At 43.0% G+C, this 21,438-nt stretch overlaps 1 protein-coding gene across 4 annotated transcripts in view; it reads right to left on the reverse strand.

Moving 5' to 3' along the window:
* The window catches only part of Lyn (LYN proto-oncogene, Src family tyrosine kinase), a 55,503-nt gene that overhangs the window by 24,286 nt on the left and 9,779 nt on the right, over positions 1–21,438 (reverse strand). For all 4 annotated transcript variants that reach the window (XM_035439015.1, XM_035439014.1, XM_035439013.1 and 1 more), the window contains 3 exons: positions 20,387–20,539; positions 9,519–9,701; positions 7,809–7,885 (listed from right to left, as the gene is read on the reverse strand). In XM_035439015.1, the coding sequence (XP_035294906.1) occupies positions 7,809–7,885; positions 9,519–9,701; positions 20,387–20,539 (413 nt within the window). The remainder of the gene's footprint in view (positions 1–7,808; positions 7,886–9,518; positions 9,702–20,386; positions 20,540–21,438) is intronic.

Raw genomic sequence — 21,438 nt, forward strand, 5'->3', positions numbered from 1 at the left:
CCTCATGGCAAGCATACAGTAAGAAAGTTTGCTCAGACAGTCCCTTTGCCCCCTTTCCCTGACCACAGGCCCACAGCAATGGAGCAAGCCAACCACAGGATGCCTGCAATCATAAATAAGCCAAATAAGACTTCTCCCTTTTTCTGTTTAAGTGTGTTCTTTCAGCTACTAGTTACAGTGGCAAGATGGAAACCAGAGGGCAGGGAGTGGGCCAGCCTTGTGATTTCCCCAGAAAGGCCACTTCTTAAATATATGCACACATACCACACACCACACATCCACACACACCACACATAAACACACACACCACACATCCATACTCACCAACATCCACACCCACCACACATCCACACTCACCACACATCCACACATCCACACTCATCACACATGGGCCCTTGGTGTGGGGGGGCACATTTAAGGCATGCCCAAACCACAGACCTCCTTTCTAATCATTCTTGTTCCCAATATGTCAACGCCAGACTTGGCAGTGCATTCCTGCTGCAGAATTCAATTAATTCCTATCACTCCCTAGTTGTGCCAAGCAGCCTGCCATTATTCCATGCCTCAGGAGCCTGGGCTGCTGTGGCATCACCAGGAATCCACCTGCTGAGAGCCTTAATTGTGTCCAAACAAAGAGTCACCTACTTCAGACTGAGATCTCCCCGACCAAAGTGCTTCTTGGCTTTAGAGGAGATAGTGGGGAAGTGGACAGCTGTTTCAGAAGGAAGGCTTGAAGGATATGTTCTGGGATGAAAGGTGAATGCCATTCCTTTCTCATCCCATCTTCCCTGATGCAGAGTAAAAGCAAAACAAAACAGCAATGACACATTATAATCGTAGTGAAAAGAGATTGATTCACTATGCGTATGGTGTGGAGAATCTACATGAATATTACAGTGACTGCGAACACTGTCTATTAACCACTAAGTGGCAAAATATTAGCTAAAAGAGAAAAACTGCCACAGTCCTGGTGAGAGCTTTGGCTGAGCGTGCTTGCCCATATTGTTCTAATACAGGTTTAAACTGTAGAGTTATCTACAACACAGCTCACTGTTCCTCCTCTTGATACTTCCAGGTCCCTTAAAACCTATGTCTGTCCTGCTCGATTGCCTCTCATTTAACCTCAGGCTCCACTTCTAACCCTCCTGCTCCCTTTTCTAATCTCTAACTTCCTGCTCAAAGCTCACTTGTGCAGTCTACAGCCATTCCCAAGCTGAGGAGTGATCCTCAGTCCCACAGCCAGCACTCCTGCACACCGCCCCCAGGTTCCTACACTTAGCCATTTTCTTCTGGGAGACAGCAATGTGTCTGACACATCCCTTCCCTAGCAAGGTGCCAGGCTGTGCTCCACGCCTGCTGTGATCCCTATATGTTATGGTGAAAGAGAGGAACGATGGAGCCATGTGGAGAAGGTAAAGAGAACACAGGCACAGCCTAAGAAAGGCTTTTGCAAGGTTGACAATGCTGCTCCTTTTAAAGCGGTATGGATGTGACATCTGGTTGTGACCCTCACCAGCCCTAGTCCACCCCATTTAGGTCTAGCCTTGCAGGACACCATGACAATTCCCAAAGAGGAAGCTGGCTTGTGACTTACAGTAACACAAACTACAAAATTGTCAACCCTGGACAAAACAGTATCAAGATTCAAGGCTGATTTGACTCATTGGTGCTAGGAAGCTTTCCAGCCAGGTTAAAACAAGAATAAGACAGCTGTGAGAGCCCACACCTGTAACCCCAGAACCTGCTGCACCAGCAACTGGAAACAGGAGGACTGAAAGTCCGAGGCCAGCTTAGGCAAAAGAGTGAGGCACTTCTCAAAAATAAATAAATAATAAAACAATCAAGCCCTGAAAGCAAAACAACAAAAACCCAAAGAAGACATGACAAGGTTCTTCTTGTGGGATTGGACTCTTCTGCCTCATTTGCAGTCATCTATAACCACACTCCTTCTGCCTATGATGCTACTCCCTACCCAGCCCCCACTCCCTCCCCCCCAAAAAAACCCAGAGTTCCTGTTTTACACTATTTTTAACTGACAGTTAAGTGTCTCTTCTATTTTTTTCCTGGAAGAAAACTGCATATTATCTAGTTTTGCCACTCTGACATTGGCCCCAGTTCCCCTGTCCATTATGTAAGTTTTCACGGGGGGGGGGGGGGGAGGGGGGGAGGGGGGCGCACAAGGGTTGTCACATGCTTAAAATGATTTTTGAATGAAATTCATTGTTCAGAATGGATAAAGAGAAATGGGTCAAATTCCAGGAAAATATATGGAATGGATTCTAGTGTCCTAAAGTATAGCAAGGTGGTGACAGTCACCAGCGGTGACTTTTGAGTGCTCACTGAGCAGGTGATGGTGCTTCCAGTCATCCTTGATGCTTTGAGTTTGATGGTGGGACCCCACATGTTCAAAGGAGGAGAACAGACTCCTGCATATTGACCTTTGATCTTCACATGTATGCATGTGCACAAACATGTACGCACAGTAAAAATGTGTTAATTTTTTAAAAAGTCACTGAGAATAGTACGCTAGCCTATAATCCCAGGACTTCCAGGGCAGAGGCAAAAGGGCAGTGGAGTTGGAGGCTAACCTAGGCTACATGGCAAGACTCTGTCTCAAAAATAACAGACAAAAATAATCACAATTATTTTTATCAATAAAATGTTTCATTTTGAAATGAGAACATTGCCATGTCTGAATCTGGTTACTAAAATAATGCGATATATTTATGTCCCTTTTTTTTAGAGCATCAGAGTCATTATAACAGAAGGACAATTCATGTAATCTCAGTAGAAAAGGATTTTCTGCGTAGCGGAATGTGAGAGCTGAGTCTGTGACACACCTAATCTGGGTATGTCACCTTGCAGGTGAGAAACAATAGTGCCTTGGTGTGACCATTTCCAGGAAGAAGCATGCTTCTTCGCTCTTGGGTCAATGTTTTCTGGATCATTAACGCTTTCTGTAGTGCCATTTACAAAACTGTAGCAGTGTTTCCTCTGTTTCACGGGATGAAGCAAAGACCAATTGTGCAGGCTATTGTGCATTGGTAAGTCATGGTTTCCAGGCAACCATCCCTAATGAAGTACACTGAGTCATCTTGTCCTGATCAATGCGGCCCCTTATCTACAGCAGTGTTCAGATCACAATATTCTTTTGCTGGAGGCTTCTACTTGCCATCGAGCTAGATCTTTGTTTGTAGCCTCGTTTACACTGGCAATCAGGCTATAGATACTAATTTTGAAGGACTGATGTGTAACTTGGTGGCACAATGCTTGCTTCGCATTTATTTTTTAAATTTGAAGTAAGGTTTTGAACATAAAGTAATTTCTTTATTACAGTGGTTCTCAACTCTCCAGATGCTGTGACCCTTTACAGTCCCTCACCTTATGGTGATTCCAACCATAAAATTATTTTCATTGCTACTTCATAGCTGTGATTTTGCTACTGTTATGAATAGTAGTGTAAATATCTGTGTTTCCCAGTGATCTTAAGTGACCCCTGTGGAAGGGCCGTTTGACCTCCAAAGAGTGCTTGATCCACAGGTTGAAAACCACTGCATTATTAGGACATTATGGGAATGATATTATAGGAGTGATGGTGAAGAAATGATGTTGGATAACAGCTATGAGCTGGAAAATGAGAGACTGCAGTTCCTCCCAAAGATAGAGTAGAGATAACATACTTTATTTTGTGATATTGTCAAGTGCTTTAGAAGCTTCCTAAGGACATTTCCATCCTGACCTTCCAGCTTATTTATCAGAGTGACCAGTCTCCTAGGTACTGAAAGAGGTTGATAAATAAACTCCCATTTATTCCTTTCTTCAGCTGACTAATTTCAAACTTAAATTGTGACTTCAAATTTAATAGCAATAGAAAAATACAACTTGAGGATAATTACTACATAAACAAAGATTTAATTAGGAGTGGTGGTGCACATATGTAATCCTAGCATGAGGGAGGCAGAGACAAGAGGATCAGAAATTCAGGGCCAGACTCAGAAGACAGGTGTATGCTGACAACAAAGATGAATGGAAAGAAGAAAGGAGTTAAAGAAATCATTAACTCATTGGCAAGGCAAGGACTTTCGAAGGAGGTAAAATGCCCATCATGGTAGACCAGGAACAAAATAGTCACAGGATGAGCACTCACCACCAAATGACAATGCCTGTAGTCAGAATACCCAGAACTAAGTCTGAGCAATTCTACCTGAAAGTTCAAGTTCACTCATTCATTTGTAAAACATGTTAAATAGCAATATAAACCATCAAGGTTGTTGGGCTCTCACTGGGTAAGGGGTGTGCTTCATCAAGTAGAAGATGCTGAAACAAACTTTAATTGCTGTCATGATCACATGATCACAACAAATTGGCTTTCGAAGCTTTGCTCAGAGACAACTGTGTTTCATTTCTGGTAAAGTTGGCATCTCAGAGATGTTGCTGCTAAGTAGCAATAAATGCTTCTCTAGGCTGGAAAGACAGAGTGATTTATCTGATTACCATCTGGCCCTTCTGAATTCTGTACTTTATTTTCTTCTCAGTTTTCCAAGACTGTGATTCCACCTCTGGTTCTGACCCAGGATGTTCCCAACTAATTTCAACCTCTTCTCCTGCCAAGTGTGTTTCTTCTATCATCTGGAGTTTACGAAAAGGTATTCTGCTTAGAAATGTCACTTTCCTCTAATCAAAGAAAAACACAAGGCTGCTTCATCAAGTACAAGAAGAAAAGTGGTGAGAAAATGTGTTCTTGTCCAAATCTCTCCATCTCCACCCGGTGAGCAGGAGGTGCATGGGCTGAGGGGGGTGGCTGAAAGCATGGGTTACACTTGGGCCCCATGAGACTTTTCTGAGACAGGAAGTGATGCAATCAGCTCTCACATGAACTGGGAGGTGCCATGTGCACCAGGGGTTTCCTGTCTCAACTGGACACCCAGCGAGGTTGGGGAGGAGAAAGTATAGAGGAAGTAGGTCATGGGGAAGCCCCAGCTCTGCCCCTCACACTTTTCTTCAGTCTTCTGAGGCTATGGTTGTTAGCAGACCCATCTCCAGTTCCAATCTCTGCTGTTGACTATAACAGTATCCATGGTGACCACTCATTTTCTCCACTCTCCACCATATATGACAATGATAATGGGACAGAGTGACCATAGACACATGGCACACTCGACTAACTGGTTAAGTTAGGGCTCAAACGCCAAGTGGACTCATCTAATTTCCACCCCAAGAAATAAGCTGGGGAAAAGATAGAGGGTGCGGGTGGGGGCGGTGGATTATCTGAGTATCTGGCCGCCAGCTATCAGCTTGGATAAGTTTTATTAATATTCACTATCTCATGTGATTCACCACAGAAAATGGGTAGAGTTAACTAGTGGCAGGAGGACAATTAAGACAGGGCTTGATTGATATGAAGACTTTAAGAAAAGTACAAGAAAGAGGAGGCAGCACACTGGGCAATGCCACTGTAGACGGGACCGAGAACATCACAGTGGTATCAGGGGGATTGCAGAAGTAAGTGTGTGAAAGATGATGTGACTTCAGACTATGGCCAGGGTGAGCCCACCACCTTAGTTACGCAGGAAAAGTCACAAGCAAATAGAACAAATAATAATGACAGGAGGGATGGCTGGTGCTCTCACAGCTGCACCCCAACAGAGAGAGCAGGAGAGAGTCTGGGTGACGCTGTGTCTTGAACAAATATAAACTCAAAAGGACCTAGAGCTTAGTTACAAAGAAAAATTCAGCTAGGGGTGTAGCTTAATGACAGATACAAGCACCATATGTACAGGGCCTGCGGTTCAATCTATGAAGGCCTGAAGGGAGAGAGGGAGAGAAGAGAGAAGGAGGAAAGGAAGGAAGGATGGATGGATGAATGAATGGAAGGAAAGGAGGAAGGGAGCACGGAAGGAAGGGTAGAAGGAAGGGAGGGAGGGAGGCAGGAAGGGAGGGAGGAAGGAGTTTGTGCTAAGCCTGCATGCTCAGAATCCTTGGCTGTTGCTGACTGTGACATTCTCGGTGACAACAGTTTTCACATTTACCTTAAAGATTCATCATTTTACCTAGGGTCATCCACCAGGAAAGATGCTCTGGGACATGGGAATAAGACCTCATCCAGCACAAACTGAAAAAGGCAGTGGTGGTGTCTTGATTGCTTTTAGCCTCCCCAGTCACCAAGGTGACTCAGGCTAGTTCTAGTGAAGTCCCTTAAACCTGCCTGGTATCCAGATATACAGCCACAGTTAGAGCAGGCTCTGTAGGCATCATGTCTGCAAGCTACAAAGGCTTAGAAAGCAACTGTTGCTTCATTTTACTTAGAAGTCAGAAAAAATTACCCTCTATGGCAGCCTCAGATGCCCAGACTTGACCTCAGAAATTTCAACTACAGCAAGATAATGTTTTACCAAATAAAATGTATAAAATCAAATAAAGATACCCATGCAAAAAGAGAAAGACATTCTTTGGATCTACCCGTCTATATGTAATGTCTGACCCAAAGAGCTATGTGCACAAACTGACCCTCAGCCAGGCTGAAGAGTGAGTCTGTGCAGCCCTCAGGCCACATGTGCCATGTTTCCATGTCCCTGCCCCAATGTGAACCTGTACTGTGGTCCTCTAATCTCTGGCCAAGTAAGAAAACCCACACCCACTAAAGCATCCACTAGAGCAGAGGGCCTCTTTATCTGTGTTCAGAGTGATGCATTTATCAGACTTCTGCTTTCTTTGCTTCCTGTTCTAGCTCTGTGGGATCCACAGCTGCACCAACCATACTGCCTTTACTGTAGGGAAGTAGTCTTCATACTACGGTCCTGAGTGCATGGAGCCCTGCAGTGGCACCTGGGAGCTAGGGCCAGGGTGTGAGTTTAAGGATGCTAAGAAGTCAGGGCCACTGGCCTCTCTCCCTCCCCCCCTCTACCATGGCTGTCACTGCTCTATCAGATGCTGGTGGTGCAGATCACATTCAGATTTCCTCGTCAGATGATGAGCTGAGGACTAAGTAGGTTACTTCCTCTCAGACTATCACTAGGGCAATGGGAACTGTCCTTCCTAAGGTGTTTTCAGCTTCCTTACGACAGCTCTTACGAGTTTATGTTCACTGGAAAATCTCCCCCATAACATACTGTGGACTGCAGCACATACAACCTTTCCACCCCGAGCCTCCAAAGGCCAATATTGAAGAACAAAACAAGCAAATTGCCAAATATGACTAACATATCCAAGGAACTATTAAAACTCGGTAGCTGGCACCACTCAAATATATATTCCCTGATGGACCAGGCATGTTGCTTGTTTTCTGGGTAATCTGCCTTTGCTTATAAACATACTTCAGGAAGTGTGTGACTCCAAAATAAACAGGCAACTCTTGGGCTAGTATTGGAAACATTACAAATGACTGCATCTCAGGCTCCAAATTAGACATCCAGGAGGGAGCCAGACAAGGAAGAGGAGCAGGGAAGACAGTCTCTCTTTAAGAACTCAGAGGACTTCAAAATGTCAGGAGACTAGAGTCACAACTTAATTAAACACACGCATGACTTAAAAGCTGCTGTGCTTACACAATGTGGAATTGCCTTTCCAAAGTGAAGAGGCACCATGTCTATGAATGATAGCAAGTAATCCAGAATAAAGAGGTGCCTACTTCACAGAAGGTGATGTCCCAGCACATGTGGACACCACACACGCACGCATACACACACACACACACACACACACACACACACACACACACACGCACACACGCACACACGCACGCACGCACGCACGCACGCACGCACGCACACGCACACGCACACAAACACACACGGCTTTCTAATACTCACCTGTGCTGAAAAGTCAATGAGCTTCGGGAGCATCACCTTGCCACCTTCATCACTCTTGAGGAAGTCCAGCAAGCTGCCTGCAGACAGAGGAATGACCAGTCAATGCAACTCAAGCACTTGAGGAAAAAAGAAACCCTACCAAAGCACTTGCAGTGGAGCTGGGGTAGATTACTTGTCCAGCATGCACAAGGCCCCGGGGAGAGTGCGTGCCAGCGCATTAATATCCTGCAGCTGCCTGAGTGCTGCTCAGCTTGTCTGGGACAGAAAGACATGAAGCATGCCTTCAGGAATGGCCTTTCCCTTGCGGGCATCAGGCTAGATTTGCACCATCCTATTCTAGCAAAGGAAGGAGCCAGAGGCACTGGGAAAGCTGTTGCACTGGGAACAAGTTAAGTTTCCTAAGTACAGTGCTGGCGGCAGCCTCTCCTACTCCTTTTGGTTTCACATCTGTGAGACCTCCTTTTCCTTAGAACTCCCAGCACCAATCTCACAGGCAGCCTTGGTCTACTCACTTCACCACAAATCTTTGCTAGTGGGCAACGTAGCCCTATAAGTTCTTGTAAGGCTGTAAGTAAGGGAATGTAAGGCAGACAATGTGGGGCTTGGCAGGTAATTAACACTGTACTACATCACCCATGACACAGAATCTCAGAGTGGCACTTAGTCCTTGGACACAGAAAATACTGGCAACAGTGGTAGATGGGAAGTGCTCAATAAATTTAGACGCTATTATACTTCACAGCTATATTTGTGGTACTAAGAGTATTAGTTAATTCAGTAGTATTTATGAAATCACAAAGCACCTAGCTGTGAATATGGATCCTCAGTTATAGCAACCAAAGCCATAGAGTTTTATTTATATATTTTAACAAATGGAGACACAGTTCAGTGAGAACTCACTTACCCTTTGGCGAAAGCAAAACACAGAACTAAACATGTCCTCTTCTGAGGAACGCTTTGTGTAGATGCTATTCTGAATAGCAATTATTAACAGATACTGAGTTTTAAAAAAATATAACAACCATGCTCTTAATCTATCGGCTAAAAGACTTGCTATCTATTAGCTCAATCTAAGAGTACTTGTCGACTGGGAGTGAGGACCTAAGTGTGATCTCCAGGATTAAAAATAATTGCTAACTTATTAGCTGTGATAGCACACTCCACTCCCATCATACACGAGCAAGTATTAATGTGGGGTGATTGCTCATGTTGCTTTGTTCCCTTCATTCATTCTTCCAAAGATTTAAGGAAAAAAAATGCGAGAGTTTATCCCTACCAGACTGAAGGAGAAGGAAAGAATGGTGATTGGAAGCCTGAAAAGAGCTAACAGAGGGAAAGGTGACTGCTAAACCCTCCAGGCATTAAAAAACAACAAAATTTGTGCCCTACCCACGCTTGTCACGTGAGCCACATCCACAGACTCTGCATTAACTCTGCAGTAACACTCAGAAATGTAAATAATGCTTATTTATAGAAAAAAATGCTACTTATAGAAAAAATTAAGCAGTTTTAGAATTATGACTATGAATTTTAAGTAAATTAGAAAAACTACCATCCTCTGACTATGCTTATGAAAATGCCCTTTCTATTACTTTCTGACTTTCCAGGACTGAGCATGTTTCACATTAAAACTGAGTGTTGTGTGAACACTTGAACACTTTGCTTTGGGGCCCACCTCCTTTAGGGTTATGGACTCTGAACGACACTCACCCTTAGCCATGAACTCGGTGATGATGTAGATGGGCTCCTCCTTGGTGACCACAGCATAGAGTCGCACCAGCTTGTCATGCTGCAAGGTCTTCATGAGGTTGGCCTCTTCCAGGAATGCCTGCACAGACATGGTGCCCGGCTTGAGGGTCTTTACAGCTACCTTTGTGCTGTTGTTATAGTAACCTGGGCAGGCAGAAGAAAGCAGAGCATGATGGTCAAATGGAGAGTTCAAACACCCTTCATAAATGCAGAGAGAAGAAGCTGAGTTACAGACTAGGCAGATGAAACACACTGTGGTGCTAAAAACTGGAGGGTATGTGGGGATTCTTTGTACTCGGTCCACAATAGTTTAAAATTACTGCAAAATCAAAAGGGTTTTATAAAACAATAGTTGTGAAAATTCTATATGCATTTTACCACAAGGACTAGTATTTTTTTTTCTAGTTAATAAAATGTTATTCAAGACAAAATAAACATGAAAATCAAAACTTTTTTTTTTCAAGACAGGGTTTCTCTGTATTGTTTTGGAACCTGTTTTAATACAATTGAGAATGAGAGTGTGTGCAAGGGGCAGTGTAAAATATATCAACACACACATTAAACTCTGGTTATTGCTAATGGAACAATTGCAGACAATTTTATAAAGTGAAATATAGACTTTTTGGTTTTTCAAGACAGGATTTCTCCATAGCTTTGGAGCCTGTCCTGGAACTTACTCAGTAGACCAGGCTGGCCTTGAACACACAGAGATCTACCTGCCTTCTACGTTACATTTGAGGGGCGGAAGAGATGGCTCAGAAGTAATGAGCACATGTTGCTCTTGCAGAGGACCCGAGTTTGATTACCAGCATCCACAAGGTGGTTCACAACCATCCTCACTCAGTTCCAGGGATCCAATGCCCTCTATGACCTCTGGGAGCTTGAAGCCTGTAGATAGTATACATACACACCTACAGGCCAAACGCTCACACATTAAATGAAATGTATGAGTCCATAAAAAGAGAATTACACCGAACCACAGATTCCATTATGAATGTTTTTTTTAATTTCTAAACAAGCCCTCGGTTATAGGAGCATACTGGTAGCAAAACATAAGAAGAAACTATCCTCTTGGGAATAGGGAAGTTGTTCAGTGGGCAAAGCAATTGCTTTGCAAATATGAAGACCTGAGTTGGGATCCCCAGCTCCCATATAACATTTAGGCACAGCTCCATAACACCAGTGCTGATGGGACAGACACAGGAAAGTTACTAGAGCTCACTGGCCAGCCAGGCTGGACCAGTTCAAGGTACAGAAATTCCCCCAGCTCCCTCGGGCCCTTTCCTGAGCTTTTTTTCTGAGCACCACTGAACAACAATGGCAAAGCTTTGTGATGAAATCCCAAGGGACCCACAAAGGATGATGACAGTAGCCTCCTTCTGAGTGACCACACAGGCTGTGCTCCTCTAGGGCTATGCTGTAGGTACAAGTCCACCGTTCAGGAAAGTGTAAACCGTATATTTCTAGGGACAAGCGAATCTGGGACCTGTTAACAGCATTAGTGGATCAAAGATTCATCAATGGTCTTCCCTATATAATCCATAGCGGATTGGTCCAGACACATCATCCACAGGGGACTGGTCCAGCTACATCATCCACAGGGGACTGGCCCAGCTACATCATCCATAAGGGACTGGTCCAGCCATATCATCCATGGGGCCCTGGTCCAGGACCTTGAAGCATACCAAAATCCAAGGATGCCTATTGCATAAAATAGCACAGTATTTACATCTAAGTTATCCATGTTTTCATGGATACTTTTAATTATCTCTAGATAACTTATGATACTTAGTAAAATGCAAATGCTATGTACTTAGTTGTTAGACTGTATTGTTTAGACACAAAGAAAAACATATGTACCTGTTCAGTGTAAATGCAATCCCCTCCCCCAAATATTTTCCACCTAAGATAGGTTGAATCCACAGACATGGAAGCCTGACTGTACCTTATGACCCAGTAAATCCATTCCTCCTAGAAAGATTCATGAATACTTGCACTACCAAACCACAAAACACAGAGGTCTGATCCCAGTAGCCACAACCTGGGACTAACTCTGATTGTCACCAGTAAAGGTTGAAATGAATGGATAAAATTCTATATGCTTTTCAAATACACACAAACAACACTATATAGCAACAAAGATGCAAGAAATGTTATGACATCCCAAAACATGGATGAATTAATTTAAAGCATCTACTAAAAGAGGCAAGAAAAAGAGAATACATTCAGCATGACCCATCTCTATTAAACCCAGACAAAGCTGGACTGTATTGCTTGATGCATGCTGGACCGTACGCAACGTAGTGAGACTATATAGAAAAGGCACTGAGGCCTGCATGCACAGGAACCTAGCTCCACCTCTAGCACCATAGCAGAAAAGGTCAGGAAATTATGACAAAGACTAGAACAGCAACTGTCCCTGGGGCAGTCAAGGCTGTGACTGGGAAGGGACAAGAGGGACTTTATAATCACTCATGACTATCCTGCAGTAGCTTTTCTGTGGACTTGTCACATCACCTAAAATCAAAGTTAAAGAACAAGTCACTCCCCCTCATTATCATGAAGACAATGGAGCCTGAAAACGTTTACATCCTTTGAAATGATGGAAATACGCTTTCCAGAGGCAGAGCAAGAGTCATCCGGAAATAATGTGACTGCTAAAGATGCTGATAAAGAACTTGGAATCAACAGTGGCTAAACAGCTGTGTCCGAGGCTCCAAAAGAGCAGCAGATCCCCCCAAAGGCCAATCATTTGAGGGATTCATTAACCTAGTCACAGAAATTTGTGCTGTTGTCACAGGTAGATTTTTTAAAATGAGGTAATAAAGGACTTCTTATGGAGTGACATTTTGTCACAGTTAAAGAAAACAACAGCTTGAGAAAGTTCCAGTTCTAGCCAAGCCAGGCTTGCTAAAAGGTATACATACCATGGGATGGAGAGTTACTTTAAAAAAAGAAAAAAAAAAAGGAGGTATTGGTTTGGGAAGTTGGCTGGTGATAAGTTTTAACTAAGATGTCTCTAAATAAGAATGTATCAGGGTGAGAGATGGTTCCCCAGTTAAGAGCACTTGCTGCTCTTGCAGAAGCCTGGTTCAGATCTCAGCACACACATGGTGGTTCACAGCCATCTGCAAGTCCAGTTCCAGGGGATAGAAGCCCTTTTCTGGCATGCACATAGTGAACACACATACAGGCATGCAAACATTCCTAAACAAAACACAAAAACAAATCCATCTTCAAAAAAAAAAAAAAAAAAAAAGACATTTGGGCGGTGGTGGCAGATGTGTTTGATCCCAGCACTCAGGAGGCAGAGGCAGTCGGATCTCGAGGCCAGCCTGGTTTACAGAGTGAGCTCCAGGACACAGTTAAACCCTGTCTTGGAAAAGCAAACAAAGATTATATCAAGCAAAACTCAGTTAAAAAATTTCATTTCTTAAAATAAAGCTTCCCGGTGACCAAGCTGTGAGAAGAAACTTCCTCCTCTTCCTCCTCACTGTCCAGATAGATCTCTGGGAATATTAACAATACACAAGGAAGTAAGGCACCATGGCAGACACATGGGGTCACACGAATGAGAGGAAACAGCTTGAGGCAGAGACACCTCTCTCTTTCATCCCCATAGCTGTCTTCCTGAACAAGGCAGGTCACATCGGACATTCTCTTCCTTGTGTTTCAGACCTTTGGGCGTGAGAGGCAGTCTGCAAACAATCCCTTGTGATTAACAAAAATAATAACTCACTTGCTTAACAATGGTATAATTTTAATTGACTGGATTTTGTTTTGTACTCATGTGAAAAACTAGCTCACACATTCCTTGGGGATTAAAAATTGAATTCGAGGTGGCTAAGTAGTTAAGAGCACTGATTGCTCTTCCAGAGGACCTGGGTTCCATTCTCAGCACCCACACAGTAGCTCACAACCATCTGTAACTCTGGTTCTGAGGATCCAATGCCCTCTTCTGGCCTTTCTACATACCAGGGACTCTCATGTTTCACAGACAGACATACATGTAGGTAAACATTTATACACAAAAACAATAAAATAAATCACAAAACAGCAACAACAATGACCAAAAACAAATGAAAACAACTAAATCTGACTTTCCAGTGTCACTGTCAGCCTCAGGCTCTGACGGCTGGACAGCAATGCACACAGGAGTGAGGCAGCCCCGCCCCACCCCACCCCAACTGCTGACACTCACATAGTACTAGCAGCTGATTTTCTTTGGGCTTTACTCCCAGTGCTCCATGTTAAAGTTCAGCACAATAAAACCTTCCAGCAGCCAAGAAGATTCCTGGCCAGCAGTCAAACTCAGACCTCTGGTCAAGTTGTCTGTTTCTGTTCTTTCACCATTCCCTTTTCCTTTTTGTTCCATGCATCCCTTGAAAGCAATACTTTAAAACAAGTAGGCTACATAGTGGCTCCTAGCACCCAGGAGGGCTAGGAGAGAGAAGGCTGTGTTCAAGGTCAGCCTGGGCTTCAGTGAGTTCTGGACAAGACAAAGATACAGAGCCAGACTCTGTCTCACAGATGGATGAATGAATGAATGAATGAATGAATATCTTAGTGATATTTTACTAGAATTTTGTGAGATGCTACAATAGGGGAATGGATAAATGGTACCTGAAAGCTCACTATCCTGTGTATTTCACATACATGCCAGCTTCGTTGAAACAGAACTCACGCGTCATACTATTTGTCCTTTTCAAGCATACAATACATCATAGTGGTGCAGCTGTCACCATAAACAACTTGAAACATTTCCATTAATCTTCAAAGAGATCCCATACTCCTGAGCAGTCTCTTCCACTAGGCTCTCATCGCCCCTCAGCAGCTGGGCACCTACTTTCAGTCTCAGTGGCTTTGCCTGTTCTGGACACCTCATAAAAACAAGCCATGGAACAGTGCCCCTGTGACCAGCACCTGCCAGGGGGCCATCCACATTATGGTCTGCAGGAGTTCTTCATTCCCTTTGTCAGCAGTTTCTACTCTATGGACACAACCATTTTTGCGTATACATTAATTTCTTGGTGAAAATTTGTGTTGCTTATCTTTAGTTTTTAGGTAGCTTTGTCACGTAGCCCAGACTGGCCTCGAATTTAAAATCCTTCTGCTTCATTCTCAGAACCACTGGGATTCTAGACCACTTTCCCACTATTATGAATAATGCTGCCACAAACATTCCTTTCAGGCTTTTGTGAGGCATATGCTTTCGCTTCCGATTTTTTTTTCTTTTCTTTCCTCTTTTTCCTTCCTTCCTTCCCTCCTACCTTCTTTCCTTCCTTTCATTTTAAGTTAAACTTGTTTCACAAGTAAACTGTTATTTACTTTGACTTGGCATTTCTTTCTTTTTTTAAATTCTATTTTATGTGTCTGGGTGTTTGCCTGTATGTATTTCTGTACATGAATGCATGGTTGGTGCCCAAGGAGGCCAGAGAAGGCATCAGACCCCCTGGAATGGGAGTTACTGATGGCTGAGAGCTGTTGCACGATGCTAGGAATTGAGCGGCTCTTTTAGAGAAGTTGCATTCAATTCGTATGTGATTATAGGAAAGAACACAGATGGGACTGTAGAGATGCCAATTATCTAAAAAATATTTTAAAAAAACAACAAAAAAGAAACAGACCACCTTTGTACTGTGTAGAAACCCTAGTAACTTTCTCCTCTATAGTAATACTGCATTGTTTCTCTCAATTAGGGCAAGAGTCCTCCTATTAGATAGGGTCTGTTATAACCCAACTTCAAACAGGTTATCCTGACTATATCTTTTAAAGAACTGAATAAACAATGACAGGATTTAATAAACAATTTTTTTAAGACAGGATCTCACCATGTATCACCATCTAGCCTGGAAATCATTATGTAGACCTGACCAGCCTTGAACTCACAGAGACCTGCCTGTTTCTGTCTCCCAAGAGCTGGGATTAAAAGAGTATGCCACCACACCCATCAGTTAAGGAACAAAATGGAACGGACTTGATTGCACATTTCTCTGGGTAAGATACAGAAATGCCCAGTGTGCACGTGAGAAAATACTCAGCATTGCTTATCTAGAGGGAAATGCAAATCAAACTTGCAGTTCTCACCGCCCTTAAAACATTATCACAGGAACCCAACAGACCTGGAAGAAATGACAACTAGCCATGGAAAAGACTTTTGGAGTCCGGACCCTTGCACACGTCCATGGGGATGTAAATCGATGCTCCCACTTCAGAGTTTCCACAGTATGGCAGTTCCTTAAAATGTTACAAGTAAGGGCATCAGAGGAACTACCAACTGGGGCTGGAGAGATGGCTTACTGGTTAGGAGTACCTGTTGCTCCTTCAGAGGACCTGAGTTTGGTTCCTCAGCACCCACACTGGATGGCTCACTACCACCTGTAACTCCAGTTCTAGAGGACCCAACAGCTTCTCCTCCCTCCACAGGCACCCACAGACATTTGTACATAGCCCTCCATCCCAGAGACACATACATATACATAAATAAAAACAAAATCTTAAACAAACAAAAGAGATCCAGCAATTGCAGCTCTGAATGTGGTGTCCCTCTGGGTCACAGCAGCATTGTCCACCATAGGCAAAGGATGGAAGCATGCTTAGGTGCTACTGGCAAAGGAATAAAGAACTGTGGTGCATGCGTTTATGGGCACACTATTCCTTGTTAGGGTAGAAACAGGAGTTGAAGCAAGCTGGCTATCATCAGGTCAGCCCTGACACCTCTGCTGCCCATAGCAGATGGACCTTTCTGACACTCATAGGCGATGCAGCAACGACAACATCCTCTTAAGAAGTATGAATGGAAATGTAAGTTCCATACACACAATCCACCTGAGCAACCAACTGGCTTTGAGTGTATTTAGTTTGCCCATGGGTATGCATATCCCTCACTATGTAGTTCTATCCCTTAATTCTTGTTTCACAGCTGAACCTGAGGAGGATGGAAGAAAACTCCAAACTTTGGGGTAAATGAGGCCAGCCCAGGGAAAGCACTGTATGGCTGAACTGCCCTTCAATTTTCTTCTCTTTTTTTAAAGATTTATTTATTTATTATGTATACAGTGTTTTGTCTGCATGTATCCCTGCAGGCCAGAAGAGGGCACCAGATCTCATTACAAATGGTTGTGAACCACCATGTGGTTGCTGGGAATTGAACTCAGGACCTCTGGAAGAACGGGCAGTGTTCTTAACCCCCCGAGCCATCTCTCCAGCCCCGCCCTTCAATTTTCTTTAGGACAGATGTCAATCCCTTAGCCAACAAACACACATAGAAAGGCCAAACTGCATTACTTTCACATTGGATTTATGATTAAAATTGAGAATCTATCAAAATATAGCTTGCAGTGGTTAGTTACGTCCGAGAGGTGCACTGTAGTTGATCCTGTTCTTGTTGCTATTCTCTGTGATTTTAAGGAAATCCACTAAATATTTCCATAGGGACTCAAGATTCTCTCTTGTAATTACTATATAATCTGCCAGTACATGCCTTAATCTGTGAGAAAGAACTTTCCCTAAATGGCTTTAGTGCAAGCTGATGGTACCAAGAACACAGCACTGTCCAATGCTTGGGTGCCACACCCAAAAACAGGTGAGCCACACCTCAGGACACTTAGGGAAAAAATCCATATCTACAGGCATGCTACAAGACAATGGCCATGTGTTTTATAGGATATGAATGCCATAAAAGATAAAGATAAGACACATGGATTTTCCATAGTAAGGGAGCTGAAGATGCGATAAGTATAGATCTATGATCCTAGGCATTGGAAAGTTGTCAAATGAACATTGTTGTGGGAACAACCTAGATGCCCCTCAAACAAAGAATGGATAAAAAAAAATGTGGTATATTTACACAATGGAGTACTACTCAGTGGTAAGTAACAATGACATTCTAAAATTTTCAGGCAAATGAACAGAACTAGAAAAGACCATCCTGACTCAGAAAGACAGATATAGTATGTACTCACTCATAAGTGGATACCAGACAAAAAGCAAAAGATACCAAGCCTACAATCTATAACCCCAGAGAAGCTAGAACTCTCTTCCAGAAACACATGGAAGCAGATACAGAAATTCACAACTAACCATTGGGCCAAGCTCCTGGAGTACAATCGAAGGGAGAGAGGAGTGATATGAACAAAGGAGTCAAGACCTTGATGGGAAAACCCACAGAATCAACTGACCTGACCTACTGAGAGATCAGTGACTCAGATCTGACAAATGGAGAATCTGTGTAAGATCAAACTAGATTCCCTTAATATAGGTGACAATGGTGTGACTAGAACAATAAGGCCACAGGCAGTGGGTCCAAGATCTAACTCTAATGCACAAACTGACTTAGTGGAGCCCATTCTACATGGAGAGATACCTTGCCCAGCCTAGACATGGGGCGGGGGGGGTGGGGAGGGGGGAGTAGAGAAGTGTCTTGGTCCTGCCTCAATGAGATGATGGGACAGACTTAGGAGACTTCCTAGGGGAGGCTTTACTCTCTCTGAGGAACAGATGGGAGGTGGGGCAGGGTGGGGGGAGTAGGGAGAGTGGGAAGAGAGAAGGGAGAGGAAACTGGGATTAGAATGTAAAAATAAATTAACAAATTTTAAAAATTAAATCATTTTTTAAAGGTAATAACAGCCTCAAACCCTCTCATATTGTTTCCAAATGTCCCACCAGCACTGATACCATCATCCCCAGGAGTCGCTTGCAGAATGTTCTGCCCATTCTTTGCATGCTACATTAGCACCACAAAGCAAGTAATGCTTAGTGTCTAATATTTCCATTAGTATGAGGAATCTGAGATCATCCGTTTTGACTATATCACTAGCTTATTGCTTCTCAGTGCTGAGTTGTATGCCCTTGTATGAATATTGTACAAAGTTCTTTTACTGATGCATACTTATTTTAGAATAAACTCAGTACAGCTACTATGACCATCACAATGAAATTCAAAAACAAACAAACAAACAAAGAACATTGTTGCATCCATGGGGGGGTAGCATCAGTACTATATTGACAGCTGTAGGTGCCAATGTTAAGAGCAAAGAGTCACCACAGGTGACTGCTCTCAAATGTCTCAATAGCAACAAAACGTGCACATTCGTTTACACATGATTGCAAACAGTGAAGAATTAGCAACCGGTGAATATAGGTGAGTAGTATATTGCATTTGTTAAACCATTCCTGCCCTATTCTGTGCATGTGAAAGATGAATAAACACTGAGAAATAAACATAAATATCTCAGGGAGGAAAAAAGATTTTTAAAAAACTAGTTTTGTAGGTTCTAAAAAAGTTCAAAATAGACAAACCAGTAATTATTCCTAGTATATAGAGAAGAGAAATGAAAATGTGCTCATGTAATATTTTGTATATAAATGTTCTTACCAGTACTATTCCAAACTGTAAAGCCGAGTGTTGGTGGGTATAAAGGCTGCTGTTGGGGTAATGAAAATACATGCATCTAGACTGGGGTGGCTCACAGCTTAGGAACCTCTTGACTGCCACTGAACTATTCTGTAAGCAGCATTCATTTTGTTAGCTAATGTCATGTTAATTTCTTTAAAGAGGAGGAAAATAGAGATGGCATTATGACACAGGCAGCTGGGAGAAGAGCAAGTAAAGACTCTGAGACAGCCCACCCAATGAAGATGAAGAGAGAGTTGTGTGACAGTAATTTACTTAAGCTGTATAAATTTTGTGTGTTCAGACTTACATTGCAATATCAATTAATTGCAGATAGGTCGGTATTTGCATATTTAAGACTTCTGCGATGAGAGTGCCAGTAGTCAAAGTACACAGCTGAGATAGCAGAGCCTGAATTTCCAAGGGGAGAACCCTACATCCCTTCCAGGTCTCCAGCTGCTGCAGGCTGGTGTCATTCACTACTGTCAGCCAGAGCTGCGGCATTTTCAAATGCTAGTTGCTCCTGCTACCTGGAAATTGATTTTGCTTTCATCCACTTAAAGTTGGCACAGAGTGAAGCAGACATGTGTGGCCCCTCATGCTACCCTGTCTGAGACAAACACTAATTTTTTTAAAAAAAAAGAACCAAAAGGAAAAAAATGTGATACTTAGAAACTTTAAAAAATGTACCTTATTATAAATAAATTTACATTCCATGAAAACTTGAGAAAAGTGAGGTGGTCAAGAAGAATTTCCCGGGGGCTGGAGAGACAGCTCAGTGGTTAATGACACTTATTGCTCTTGCAGAGGACCTAGGTTCAAATCTTAGCACCCACACTGGAGGCTCACAGCCCTCTGTGATGCAATACAAGGGATCTAATACTCTCTTCTGGCCTCCAGGGGGTGCTAGGCATGAAAATCTTGCACACACATATGCAGGCAAAACACCCATACACATAAAATAAAATTTAAATTAAAAATAAAGAGAAAGAATTCTCCAGAGCAAGCCTCTCCTCAAATCTTGGTCTTAGAAGAGAACACTTGGCTCTAAGGAAGAATTCATTAATGGTGGGACTTTGGGTGTCTTTTATTGGTGACTCCCAGGCTATTCAACTGGCGGCTCCCTATTAAGCTAATGGGTCCTAAGCCTGAGTGTAGCTTTCACTAAATGGAGGATGCAAGTGTACACCCAGAGTCTGAGGATGAGAGACTGATGCAAGAGGAGAGAGGACCTCGGTAAGCACCCACACTCCTATCCTAGAAAAGATGAAAGGAATTACCAAAACAGACAGATCCCGAGGCCAGGATTTGGCCTGAGACAGACAGGAAAGCCAGAAGTCATGCTTCTGGGCAGCTCAGTGCCTGGCTCGGTGGCTGATGGAGGGTTGGACCCATCACCATCCTCTCCAGAGTGGGACACTGACTGCTCACTCACCCATCCAGACTTCTCCAAACTGTCCTGCGCCCAGCTTTTTCACCAACTTAATGGACTCCCGGGGGATCTCCCAGGCGTCTTTATCCCATGGCTTCTGTGGTTTGGGGCTAATGCATGCCTTCTCCAATCTTCTGCAAAGGCCATCAGACTGCTCTAAAGTAAGAGGAAGAACAAATGCTAAGAAATGCATACAGGGCTGGTGAGATGGCTCAGTGAGTAAAAAAGCTTTCTGCTGAGCCCAATAACCTAGATTCAGTCCTGGATTCCCCAACACACAATAAATAAATGTAAAAAGAAAAGGAGGAGGAGGAAAGAAGAGAGAAAGGAAGAAAAAAGAAAGAGAAAAGAAGAAGAAAGGAAGAAGGAAAGAAAGAGAAAGAAAGAAAGAAAGAAAGAAAGAAGAGAGAGAAAGAGAAAGAAAGGAAGGAAGGAAGGAAGGAAGGAAGGAAGGAAGGAAGAAAGAAAGAAAGAAAGAAAGAAAGAAAGAAAGAAAGAAGAGAAATATAAGCAATATAGTGTGCAGCCATAGCAGATGGGTGCCAGGGTCCAAAACCAGATTCTCAAGTGCCTTATATAAAATAAAGACGTGGCCAGAGAGTTGGCTCAGCAGTTAAGAACACTGGTTGTTTTTCCAGAAGTTCTGAGTTCAAATCCCAGGATGACATGATGGCTCACAACCATCTAGCTATAGTGGGATCTGATGTCCTCTTTGGGCATAAAGTCATATATGCAGGTAGAGTGCTCATATACATTAAATAAATAAGTAAATCTTAAAATAAAGTAGTACTTTATGTGCTTACCTTATTTTAAATCATTTTTGCAATCCTTATATTACCAAATACAATGTAAACACCATACTGTAATCCTATATTGTTTAGGGAATGCTGACAAGACATGATCAGTGCAGATGCATAAAAGACACTTGGCTGGCTGAATCTCTAATGCAGAACCTATATGGTACATCCTTCTATGTTAGAAGTGCCTACCCAGGAGATCTCGAATAAACTCTTATTCTCATGTCCAATGTGATACCATCTAAACTGCTCATGGGG

This window comes from Cricetulus griseus, chromosome 2 (genome assembly GCF_003668045.3).
Source record: "Cricetulus griseus strain 17A/GY chromosome 2, alternate assembly CriGri-PICRH-1.0, whole genome shotgun sequence".
Lineage (NCBI taxonomy): Eukaryota > Metazoa > Chordata > Mammalia > Rodentia > Cricetidae > Cricetulus > Cricetulus griseus.